The sequence below is a fragment of the Pangasianodon hypophthalmus genome, chromosome 15 (genome assembly GCF_027358585.1).
Source record: "Pangasianodon hypophthalmus isolate fPanHyp1 chromosome 15, fPanHyp1.pri, whole genome shotgun sequence".
Taxonomy (NCBI): domain Eukaryota; kingdom Metazoa; phylum Chordata; class Actinopteri; order Siluriformes; family Pangasiidae; genus Pangasianodon; species Pangasianodon hypophthalmus.
The window spans coordinates 13,437,931-13,451,630 of NC_069724.1; the positions used below are offsets into that span (position 1 = coordinate 13,437,931).

The 13,700-nt window shown below is 39.1% G+C and overlaps 1 protein-coding gene across 2 annotated transcripts in view; it reads left to right on the top strand.

Annotated features, from left to right (window-relative positions):
• ppp2r2bb (protein phosphatase 2, regulatory subunit B, beta b) overlaps nt 1-13,700 on the top strand; it is a 62,448-nt gene that overhangs the window by 18,323 nt on the left and 30,425 nt on the right. The window contains exon 1 of one of the 2 annotated variants that reach the window (XM_026941511.3): nt 12,005-12,781. The exons of the other annotated variant lie outside the window; for it this stretch is intronic. Coding sequence (XP_026797312.1) covers nt 12,679-12,781 — 103 coding nt within the window. The 5' untranslated portion in view covers nt 12,005-12,678. Of the gene's footprint in view, nt 1-12,004; nt 12,782-13,700 lie in introns of those variants that run through there. 2 annotated transcript variants of the gene reach the window in all.

Below are 13,700 nucleotides of genomic sequence, written 5' to 3' on the forward strand. Positions count from 1 at the left end.
TGTCACAAACATTGACTCCTGTTTCCGCCCATTTGTTTTTCATTTGTTTTTCATTTGTTTTGTTGTGCATTTTCTATTTTCAAGGCATAGTGCTTTGAGTTTTCTATCCTGATGCTCTGACATCTTCCTTAGTCTGCCTGTATATCTACCTTTCATAACCTTCCCATTAAGTTTATACTTGCAACAAATTTTAGACACAGCTGACTGGGAGCAACAAACCTCTTTGGCCACACTCCATGTTGAAATTCCTTGTTGAAAGAGTTTTATAAACCTTTCCATTGTTTCAACTGACAACTCTCTCATTGGAGCCATGTTTCTTTTCAATTAGCCAAGTCCAACAGCCCATTAAAGTGTGTAAGCACTCCCTTTTAACTGCTGACTTATTAGCATTTTTAGACTTGTCCCAGTATTTGTTTTAGAAATGGAAATTAAAAATTGATTCCATAATTTTTTCCTCAACATTGAGTGATTCCATAATATTTTCCTCTACTTGATTTGGAAAAAGACATGCCATTAATAAAAAAAAATGTCCTTGAATTTTTTTTATGTATATTTCACAAACCAGAATGTTAAGCTATTGAACAAAATCTTTTTTTGTGTCATATCTGTGATTTGTTTGTTTGCTATCAAGTAAAAAAGCTGGGTGAACATCCTCTAAGTGTGGTGATTCCATAATTTTTGCCAGGGGTTGTAAATCCAAAACAGTAACCAAGGGCAAATCCAAAGAATAGTCAAGAACACAGCAAGGGTCTAAACATGGTAAGGCAGATACAAGACAAAGTCTCAGAACTCACGCAAATAAAGATAATCGACATAGCTTTGCAATATGGCATCGTGTACTTGCTTCCACAAACAGGAAATGAGTGTGACAACCGATTGAGAGCCCTAGAATTTGGGGGAGGGACCCCTCTGGTGGTGTGATGGAGAATTGTCTCTACTGAATGTGACAAGACACTTCTAGTTGACTCTACGAAAGCTCTAAAACACTGTTCACTGTGCAGGACTAAGGGGTTTATGCCCAGTGTTTCGCACCCAGTGAGAGAATTTTTCATTTGCCTGCATAGAGCAGGCACATCGATGCAGCACTTGCAAGTGTGACTGACCCTTTGTGCACAGTATGCTAGGATCCCTCCCAGGGGCCAGACCCAGAATTTCAAGGTGGGTGAACTACTATCAATAATTGTTACAGTTCCCAAAAAAAAAAAAAAAACATCTTTTAAGCATCTGGTGTTCTCATTTAATTTAAAAAAAAAAAAAAAAAAAGCCTCTGGATCCAGTGCCTACAGGACCAACCGCTCAGTGGAGGATGCAGTCAAAATGGGGACTCCACTATGTCCTTGACCATCTGGACAATACTGGTGTCTAGGGCAGAATCCTTTTTGTGGATCTACAAAACTATTACCCCTGAAAGACTGCAACATCAGTGTCTGACCTACAGATAACTTGTTCAGTACTGATGGCTGTACTGAATGTGCAATACATGTTATTTGTATACTACTTCAAAAGAATGTACCTCATATGATTAATATGTTTATAATATGTATGTGTTATTGTCTAAGCACTTGTCTGATCTGTTTCTGTATCTGTATGTTGATTTGTGGCTCAGTTGTGGTGACTCAGTGTTTAAGACATTGTACCTCTGATTGGAAGGTAAAGAGTTCAAATCCCAGCTCTGCCAAGCTGCCACTGCTGGGATCTTGAGCAAGGACCTTAACCCTCAACTGCTCATTTGCATAAATAAGATAAATGTAAGTTGCTCTGGATAAGTGTGTCTGCCAAATGCCATAAAACGTTATGTAAGATGTCCACGGCACTGTCGCATCAAGAGAAATTCCAGCATAATGTATTTGCAAATAAAGTGGGTTCTGCTTCTGATGCCAGTTATCTGTTCATCTGGTGCATAGCAGACACTGAGGGCCTATGAGTAATATTCCTGTTCCATAGGATTAATCAGTGATGTCCTCATAGCCTTTAGAACAGTATTTTCACAGCCTGTGTGCAGTGCTTCACGTGTCTCTAATGGTATTATGCTGCAGTTCTTTAGGTGCCTGCATCAAAGTTCAGGTGACAAACAATTTGGGAACTGATCATGTCCATCATCCAATTCCACTAGCTTGGCAGAATACACCATCCTATCCTGAAATACACAGGGTTGGGAAAGTTCACAACATTTCAACAATTACTAAGCTTATAAAATTAGCTACTCCCCCAAACTAAAAAAAATTGACTAAATGTCTTGTTTACCCACAGACAATTGTGGTAAATGAATCAAATATTAGGATTACAATCACCACTTCCTCAGCTCCTCAACGAGATGAGAATGGGAAACAGGACGATTGTAATATAGTGGGGATCTTTTATAGGCTATGCACTTGATGTCTCAGTCACCAGGTGATATCTTCGCTATTGATACCCAGCAAGGAAACAAGCAAATGGGGAGAACTCCACTAGTTCCGGAAGGAAACTGGCCGCGTGGTCCAGAATGAAAGGAAGTAGAACTCGGATTTGTGCTAAATATAGTGACTTTTTAATGCCAGACAATCAGTAATGCCAGTCCACGATAAGTGTGATAAGTGTGATATCACTTAGATAGTAGGCATTGAGCAGCCAGGACATTTTTGCTTTTCCATCTACACCTGTCTCATTCATTTAAACTGTTTAGGCATTTACAAATCACATGAGCTGAGTGAACTGAATGAGAGATTTGTCATTATATCACAGTAGGTATTTTACCTCAGCAATTTTGAACTCATTAAGTGTTTCTGTTAAGCATCTCATGTCTGTACACAATAGAATTCCGGAAAGAATTGCATACATACAGATGCATATTAAAACATAGCAGTAATGTGGATGTTCAAAGTAACACAAACTAAAATGGAAACAGATGGAGCTAGTTCACACACAAACACAAAATTCAGCATGCATTTATGAGAAATACAGTTCAAAGAATCAAACTATCAAAGAAACATGACACTGTTTTCCACACTGTATTATCTCATCTTTAACCTCCAATGTCAATAGTAACCATTAATTAAACATAGAATTTTGTTTAGAGGATGAGCATAAATGTACTCATTCTCAGCTGGGCAATATGGTTATTGTATTAATGTCACAAGTAAATAGTGTAAAGGTAATGTCTGTATTTAACCTTTAGGGGGTGCTGCAGCGTAACAGCTGTAACAGTACAACCAGACACTGCAATGAAGTGACAGACAGCTGGGGATGAAGCCAGCTGGATGTATTTTTGTCTCCCTGTTCTGCTCTGCTTTGATACTATGTGTGTGTGTGTGTGTGTGTGTGTAGCTGTCTTTTTATTAAGGGACCTTTTCTTTCTCTGCCTCAGAGTACATATGGCTGTTGTGGCTGTCACAGGATGACAATTCAGAGAGAAGGACTAAATTTAACACTGAATTCGGTACATTGTTATCAGTTTAAAGCAGCACAGGACTATAAATTGTATTCCCTGAATATGCAGTACAGACCATTTCACTCATCGTGTGCAAATATATCGATCTCTAGAACTGACTTCAAAAGAAACAGAAGAATATGTTTTGCAATTTGTTTTGCATACACTAGATTGAATATATACATATAGATAAAGAATTATGTACACAATGAAGTTAATGTCCATGTATGAATTTATTTCTGAATCAAAATTATGTTGTACTTTAAAATGTAGTTTTTAATTTAAAATTAAAGTCACTCATAATCAACATGGTGAAGATTTCTGTAGGGAGACATTTATTTAATATTTCTGGATAGAGTCACCTGTGTGAGCACTTTGTAACAGTGAGATGTAAAGTCTAAGGATGGAGAATATGGCATTTTGCTGTTTCTTTGTAGCAAATTGTGTTTTTGAAGGGAATGACTGTTTATAGTTGCTATAACATACACAAACTAACTTGTTTTATGGATGTTAAAGATTAAATGTAACTGTAAATGGATAAAAAGTATGATGTCATTCTTCAGTAAAAAAAAAGAATTAGGCTAATTGTTGGCAGATTGCTTTGGTATGAGGCATAAAACACTTTGGGACATGCTGTTATAGGAAACTAATCAACACACTTAGCCCCATGGCTGATTATTTTCCTAAAACACTATGCTCCTACATGAAATCTCCTCTGCACAACACTGTGACATTTTTCTCCTTTCCATTTGTCATTGATACTGAGTGGAACAGTACAGCGATGAAACCTTTTGTTCTTTGCACTTTTTAAATTCAAATTTATATCTGATTCTATGTAATGAGTACAGTCTTAAGAAAGAAGGTTCTGTTGGGTTGGCCTGATTTTTTCTTTTCAGAAAGGGTTCCAAGTAGAGAACCTTTGGAAAGGTAGAATCGTTAATCATCCATAGAACCACTGAGGACTTTTAGTGGTCTTTTTGCTGGATACTTCCTCACTCTTACTCACGTAATTATTTGGTGACTACTATAACTAATACTATGTACATATAAGAACAGTATTCTTATTTATGGAATTTTTGGCTACTCTACCCACCCCTCATATGGTGTTGCCTCAATAAACTAAACAAACAGGCTCAAAACCAGAATAGACTACACTTAGTAGTAAATGCCTGGTAACATCAGTAGTGATTAGCTAGGGGTGATACATCACAGTGAATAGAGGTTTTTGGTGTCACACTGTCTGCCAGCAGAGGGAGACGAAGCACGCAGCCACCTCTCTCTACATGTCACCACATCACACTTGATTATTGCTTCTAGCCCTCATCTATTTTCAATCAGTAGCAAGCATTAATAGAGACTGAAAGAGAACTTCAGTGCTCAAACTACTCATCTCTACATTTTTCTGCTGAGTTTTTCCCCCAAGGTTTTCCTAGCTCCTTTGTTTTGGAGGACGTTGTTACATGATCTCCATTTTTTGTTTGTTTTTGTTGGTGGAAATAAAGCTGACTGGAATAAATTCCACAGTTCAGCTGCAATCTCTTTTGATTCATCTTTGTGAAGGGAAAAGAGTGCAGAAAGTTGAAATACCTGTGCCGGTATTTTGAATATTAACAGACGCCTCTTGAAAGCCCTGCCCCCTAAACCCCAAACTCATCCCTCTTGTTCTGTCAAGGTAAGTAGAAAATGTTTTGAGTTCATTAATGTGAAATAAAATTTATGAGTGTATGTCTGACTTAGCTAACATTAGACACGTATATATTTAACATTAGTTTATCATATTTATTAGGGATGGCGCCGAAAAATTTAGGCTGAAAATCGTCAAAACGGTTCTTTCAGTTTTCGGCCAAAAGAGAAAAAAAAGGATGGAGATTTTGACCCGAAAAGATTAAGCAGGCCTTCCATGAAATATCACATTTAACACTTTACAAAAAATGTTAATGGTGCTGATAATTACAGTTATTAAAAATGCTGTTTTGTTTTTCCTTTTTTGACTGGTGCTCTCGTGTCCCGCACAGGTGTAGGTCCTTACCAGTCACTTTTTCTGGCGCCACCCTCCATTAACAAACTGGTGATCAACCATGCGCTCACATTCACACTATTATATCAGAATGTGCTTTTTTTTTTTTTAAACTACGCTTATTATCCACCACTGAGCTGAGGTCACAGGTGTTTAGTATACTACCATCTGTATTTTTATTAACTGGAGGAAAGTTTTGTGGAATTTGTTATTCAGCTGAAGAAACCAATAGCCAGCGATACATACAACCTATACGTAACTATAGAAATTGCGTTACATACTGGAGGTTTGAAATGTATCATACTCATATTTGTATCACCAGAATTCAAAGCAAACAAATAGTGGGATAGTCCATGTGTTTACGTACGTTACTGATAAATTACATGTTAATCATTTGTTAAATACCAATATATATCATGTTTATTTAGCATAAGGTATGGACTTTTTTTTTGGATAAATTCCTAATTAAAAGAGGTGTGACTTGTGTAAATCTAATAACTTTACCAGTTTTGGTTGTGGCTTTAAGATCCCCATGTGTCATTGGGAGGAGACAACACTCTCAGTCTCATCAGAAAAAGTATGATGAAAAATCATACCTTTATCTCATGAATCAATGGTTCTATCCAGGCTCTGTGAATATCAGGCACAAATATATGGCCAGCCTCCATGGTGTACTCAAGATGTCTTGGGTATCGCTGTCCATGGTGCTGAATCCTTATGCTTTTTGATAATACGTTGATGATGATGCTAAATAGGACCTTTAAAAAGGAATGACAAAGGAGCATTATCCTGAAACACAGACAAAGACACCTCTCTAGTGAACAATAATTGATAACACACCACCTCCCTAACACACAGACCACCCTTACACAAAACCACACACACTTCTCAGCTACTTCTTCATGCTTCACAATGTCTTATTAGGAAGTGAGCCAACTCATCTATTTTGGAAATTGGGTAAAAAGGAGGGGAGATTAGAATGGGAAGGCAGAGTGCCACCCATGAAAATTAAGCGGATGCAGACTAGACAGGCAAAGGTGTGATGAATATAATGCATGCTGTGCGGTTGCAAGAGATAAAAAAAAAAACGTAATGGTGTGAGGGAAAAAAGATGTAAAAATGTAAGCACAATAGACCGAGCATGGAAGATTGATGAGCTGAATGAGGATTGTGTACAGTCACGTGAGTGTAAAGAGTAAGAAGATAAATGTGTGTCTTTTGTCTTTTGGGGGTACAGATTAAAAGGCATTTAAAAAATCACTGTTCACAGGGTAACAAATTGCAAGCTTGAAAAAAGCCAAATAATAATAAGACTTATAAGCTCTCATTTCTGCTGTGGGCACAGAAAGGATATACAGTACCTTTTTATTATCAATTTCTATGCTTTGATTGGTGCTATGACATTATTAAAACAACTGCAGTCATGTTCATTTAAATGTCTAGCAGCTCAGCAAGTGGGCCTTCTCCTAATTTGCCTGGGTACGATCCTGTCAGTGTGCCCACTGCTTAACTGTCATTGGCCCACCCACTTTCCACTAATGTGTTGCATGCACCAGGTTCCCTTCAAGAGTCTACTGTTTTATACCTGGATTTGTATGTTAAAACTCTTCCTGATTAATGTTTTCCTAATCTTTTCCTTTCTATTAAACCACTTTTCTGTTGACTGTAATTCACATTTAACTTACTAAAGCTTAGGCCCTTTCTGTGGAGTTAATAGTGTGAAACCTGATCTACATAAATACGGTGATCAAGTTGAAATATTATGAATTGCAAATATATAGTCCCTTCCTAAAGTATTGGAACAGCAAGGCCAATTTTTTTGTTTTTGCTACACCCTGAAGACATATGGGCTTGAGATCAAAAGTTGAATATGAGATGATAGATCAGAAGTTCATCTTTCATTTCCTGATATTTACATCTAGATGTATTAAACAACTTAAAACATGGCACCTTTTTTTTTTTTTTTTACCCCACCCAAAAATATCAAAAATATTGGAACATGTGACTGACATTTTTTTTGTTGCCCAGATGTGCCCTGTTGCCCTGTTGTTTAAACATTTAATAGCTGAATATATATAACTGAATGTCTACTCTTGGTTTGAGCCCTGGATTTTGCCTGTGAAGACTGCATTTGTTGTTAAAAAAAGGATGAACCAACATGAAGACCAGAGAGTTGTCTATGGGAGAAAAGCAAGCCATTTTGAAGCTGAGAGGAGAAGAAATCTATCAGAGTGGTTATGTAACAATGAAAAATGTATAAACATTACTCTGGTGAAACTTTTTATTTAAAATTTATGAAACATGACTTCAGTCTTCATTGTAAGTGATTTGAGGTAAAGCTGTTCCTATGTTGTCCACGGTAGGGACATTCTTCAGGATAGAAAACTGCATTTTGATATAACATTATATGAAAGTTAAAAATAGAATCTGAAAATATCCTTGCATAAGGCAGTTGTATAGTTGTCAATAACAAAAGTAGGCTGTTGGACCAATGACTTCTGGAGTCATTTTATTCAGTAGCGTAAGGTCTGGAGTATAGACCTATTATTCCAGTCCACTGTTGGTGATCATTTTAAGTATGTAATTGTTTTGTGACTACCATATTAATTGTGCCTGTTTTGCATCCTGTAACATTGCCATCCGAACCTATTGATCTGATGTAGTAGCAGTGAGTAAAGCTCTCTGTCATTAGCCCCTGCCCATCATGAGCTTCATGGCTTTGTGAGCTTCTTCAGTGGTGGGGGTGTTGTCTAGGGCCAACTCCACAGAGTACATCAAGGACATTCAGACACTGATCAGGAGTTATCATACACCTAGGCTAAAGACATTGAAACTTAATTTTGCACAATTCCACACATTTCATGTTACCATACATTCCCTGTGTTTAGTCAATTATTATTATTTCCATAAGAGATCATTTCAAAATAATATCTTAGAGACAGGTTTATTTTGGATTTTATTTACTATATCAGATTTTTGGTGGGTCAAATGTTTACATACACATGTTTACATGTTAGTATTAACATGTAAAGGCATTTTAGTTGCTTTTAGTTGCTTAACTTGAATCAAATGCTTGGAGTAGTCTTCCACAAGGTTCTCACAATGCTTTACCAGATTATTTGCCCATTAGTCCTGAAAGAACCATCAGGTTTGTGGCCCTATTTTTGTGTGTTTTTTTGTATGTTTGTGTATTTTCTATGGGATTCAGATCAGGGCTTTGTGATGGCCACTCCAATACTTTCACTTTGCTGTGTTTAAGCCATTTTGTTATTACTTTGAAGGTATGCTTGGGATAATTGTCCTGGTGTAAGACCCAGTTGCAATCAAGTTTTAACTTTCTAGCTTATATCTTGAGGTTTTTCTTCAGTATTTCTAGATAATCCTCCTTCCTCGTGATTTTCTGAAGTGCACCAGTCCCTTTTCAAGCAAAACACTCCCACTACATGATACCGCCATCCCCATGCTTCACAGCTTGTGCATGCCACACATGAGGCAGTCAAGTTTGCACTCAGCACTTGAGCAGTGCACATGTGGGAATAGTGCTTCATCTGGTAAGACCACTGGCTATGTAACATAAGCTTCAACTGCTTGTAGTGATTGTAGTGTAGTGATTCATCATCTTAGTCATACGATGCACCACAAAGCTGGGGCCTGAATCCCCCTGAAAGGTGTCAGTAGAGTACTTGCAGAGTGGCATATCAAACGCTATTATAAAAGGCCATTTTTAGAGTAGTTGTAACAGCTAATTTACAGTCTGTGGTAGGTGTCTGTGAGCTGGCATAAACTCCGCTACTGGTCATTGTATTTATCTCAGAGATGCCTGCTGCCAAGTCATAGATTCATCTAGGGAGAACTTTCGACTGTTTTCTTTTTGTTGTACTTGTTGGGTACCTAGAGAGTATGCTTTACTGTTTTCTGGGCTTTTTGTTATGCTTGTTGATCATTGCCAGGCCTGTGCATTTGTGACTAGCAAGCTGTTCAGGCTGAGAGGCATATGCCAGATTCAAATCTGTGCCAGGATTCAAATCTGACATTTGAACTTGCCATATCAATGGCATTGCTGTGCAGTTTGTCTGAGTCATACACAGTTTTCTTGAGATGGTCAATTCCAAATCAGTGAGCACATAGAGTAGCTGGTGCACATTTTCGCATAAGAAATTTAGACTAGCTGCATGAGTGCAAGTCTCGTAGTATGGTTATTTGGGGCTATCACTCAGCATAACAAGAACTATGTTGGCAGTCTGACCCAAGTGGAAAAAAAAAAAGTATATTGTGTGTTGTGTGTTTGGGATAGCCACTCCAAAACAATGAGCTGTGAATTAGCATGAATTCACCAACGTCAGCAGTATGAGGCTGTGTTTGTGTGTGTAACTACACACACTGAGCACTTTATTTGGAACACCTGTACACCTACACATTCATGCAATTATCTAATCTGCGAATCATGTGGCAGCAGTGCAGTGCATAAAATCATGCAGATACAAGCCAGCAGCTTCAGGTAATGTTCACATCAACCATCAGAATGGGGAAAAAATGTGATCTAAGTGATTTTGAGCTTGCCATGATTGTTGGTGCCAGACAGGCTGGTTTGAGTATTTCTATGACTGCTGATCTCCTGGGATTTTCACACACAACAGTCTCTGCTGTTTACTCCGTTTATACTCAGAATGGTGCAATAAAGAAAAAACATCTAGTGAGCAGCAGTTCTGCAGATGGAAACGCCTTGTTGATGAGAGAGGTCAACCATAGAATGGCCAGACTTTTTTGAGCTGACAGAAAGGCTACAGAACTCAGACAACCACTCTACAATTGTGGTGAGCAGAAGAGCATCTCAGAATGCACAACACGTCCACCCTTGCGGCGGATGGGCTACAACAGCAGAAGGCCATGTCAGGTCCATTCTGTCAGCCAAGAACAGAAAGCTGAGGCTGCAGTGGGCACAGGCTCACCAAAACTAGACAGCTGAAGACTGGAGAAACATAGCCTGGTCTGATGAATTTCTGCTACCACAGATGGTAGGGTCAGAATTTGGTGCCTGAATGAGCCAGCATGAATCCATGGACCTAAACTGCCTTGTGTCAACAGTCCAGGCTGGTTGAGGTGGTGTAATGGTGTGGGGAATGTTTTCTTGGCACACTTTGGGCCCATTAATACCAATCAATCATTGCTTGAGTGCCACAGCCTATTTGAATGTTGATGCTGATCATGTACATCCCTTCATGGCGACAATTTGCCCATCTTCTAATGGCTACTTCCAGCATGATAATGCACCATGTCACAAAGCAAAAGTTGTCTCAAACTGGTTTCATGAACATGACAATGAGACAGAGTGGTCTTCAGTGGCAGTAGAACACCTTTTGGATGTGGTAGAACAAGAGATTCGCAGCATGAAAGTGCACCTGAAAAATCTACAGAAATTGTGGGATGAAATCATGTCAACATGGACCAGAATCTCAAAGGAATGTTTCCAACATCTTGTGGAATCCATGCAATGACGAATTGAGGCTGTTTTGAGAACAAAGGGAGGCCTTACCCAGTATTAGTATAGTGTTCCTAATAAAGTGTTCAGTGAGTGTATATGCATGTAGAACACCTGAATTCAGCTGGAGGCAAAAAGGGTGAACATCAAATTTTTTTGAACATCAGAGTGTATTTGACTGAATCATTCTCTCTCTTTGTGTTGTGACACACCCATACCATTAAATGTATTGAAATCTGCTTTTGCTCTCTTTACATAAAAAAATCAGTGGCAAAGGTTTAATTTCACATAGTCACACTGTTCATAGCACCTGACTCATAGCACCTGACTACACATAACAATGACATATGAATGAACTATGTGCCAGCAGAGGTGACCCTAGATTATGTGGGGGCCCCAGGCAAAATAAATGCATGGGGCCCTTCTGACAGATTTTTGATGTTATGTCTTCATGTTACCCAGAGATATAATTATACAATGTACATTTAAAAGTAGTCAGAACACATCTAACAGAACATAAAGTATTTATTTATTTGTATTTATTTATTTGTTTGTTTGTTTGTTTATTTTCCATTTCTAATTATTTAAATGGTCAGCCCTCAGGAGCCCTCTCAGAATGTGGGACACCAGGCAATTGCCTGCCCTGTAGCTACACCTCTATGTTCCAGTAATATATCACTTTTAAACACTTCAAATGATATTTTGAACATTTTACCTATATGTTTCACTAAGCAGACTTACTCAAAATGCCCATAATGTGGAATAAATTTGAATAGTTAAGAATACAAAATAGGCAGCAACAAACAATGTCCAATTATTTTTCTGAGATAGTCATCATGGTTATGGGCATTATTCTTCGGCTATTGTGAGGAAGGAACTCCGACCCTGTCCCAAATGGTACCCTAAGCTCTGCAATCCCCTTCCAAGTCTGCACTTTAAAGACTTATTGTATGCAAGTCCTTGAGGATGCATAAATTTAAAAATGTGGACATTTAGGATGCAAAGTTTGTTCACTCATCCACATAGTCACACCTTTCTGATCTAATGTATTAACAAATACACTCATCAAACCCAGACACTGAACGTTGCCAGTGTTAGACCAGAAAATTGGGCTAAACTGGCCACCTTTGTCAGCCATTGCTAATAAACCACCAGTGGCTGTCAGACAAAACACAAAAAATATTCACTTGGCTAAAAGGCCACTTGAATGGACAAGAATGTGGAAGGAATGTGCTTCCAGTAGCAGTTAATTTAGCTTCATGTGCGGGGACGAAAAGACATGACGGAAATTTAAACTTGTATGCCGGTGTACCAGGCGGTTCTGAGACCCCGCATGCGCGCTCTTACGATCCTGCAGGAGAGAGGCGCGCGGTAGTGGGCGGAGCCAAAAAGGCAGGGTGCGAAGCAGTGACTGCAGCAGCGCGCGCCGCTTGCTCGTCCTCTCGCTACACAGATGCAGCTCGGCCACACATCTGTCTCCAGAGCATGGATTTTTACCCACCCCGCTTAGCACCGCTGAGTGTTCATTCCGGCCATTCTTCATTAAAGAAGTCGCAGTTCGTTAGTCGACACTGACACACCCAGAAATTGTGACAGCGCGAGCCGGTCCGCTTCTCTGCTGCATAAGGATTGCGTGTGCGCGCGCGCGCGCGTGTGTGAGTGTGTGTGTGAGTGAACTAGCAGCATCAGCTTGTTCTGTGCCGGCTGGATGTGGCTGCTGCGCGTGCGGACTCCTCGGATCTGAGTCGATGCGGCGGATCATGGACGCCGGCTTCTATGCTTTCTGTTTCCAGCCACACCGCCTTATACATGGATGAGGAAATAGACACCCGCAAAATCAACAGCAGCTTCCTCCGCGACCACAATTATGCAACAGAAGGTAGTCAAAATGATTTCAGTCTTTTAAACTGTTTAACTGCGCGCTGCTTTTCTTGTGCGTCTACAGGCCTGGTATATAAAATGTTGGACAGAGCTGTAAAATTGCTTGACAGAAGCGCAGTGATGTCGAACAAGTGCATGGTGTATTGTTGGTGGGTTTAATTTTTTTTTTTTATTATTGTACGAAACACATTCAGAATGTTTCCCTCGTCTACTGGCCAAAATAGAAGCAGCAAGATTAACACCCTAAGCAGATTCAGCGTATTAACCCTGGCGCAGAAGAGCTTAAAATAATTTTGGACTTGGGATGTTATAGTTTGGTGTGCTGGAACTAATGGGTTTAGCTAGAACCACACACCCAACTTTGGTGCATGAAAACAGCATATGGTAATTAGAGATGCCATGTATTACAGTTGGACTTACACTGGTCTGAAACGCTGGCTCGGTATCAGATCAGATCATGGTTTTGATCTGAGAACATTTTTGTATAAACTGTGAATGTGATGTGATATTTGTGTTAAGACAGGTCTTGCACATGAAAGTGTTGACTCATGTTGTCTTAAAGCATGCCTCGACTTGCAAACTTGTAATCAGACACATGCACAAAGTAGATTTGCTTACTAAGTGGTTACCGGTCCATATTCAGAGCTCTGACATTAGAACTGTATCAGAAATGGAAAAAAAATGGACTGCTTACTGTTTGTCTCTCTATTACTTCCATGATGTACAGATGTTTTGAGTTCACAAAGCTTACAATGATTTCCATCATTCACATCACTAAAAATAAAAGTCAAGCCTAGGATGAATGTCTGCCTCTGGCCTCCCTAAAAATCCATTTACATTGCTCACATCCAGTGACTGTTAGTGGATGAGGAGATGATGGTGGGCATTTAATGTGGTCTTACTCAAAATACTGCTGT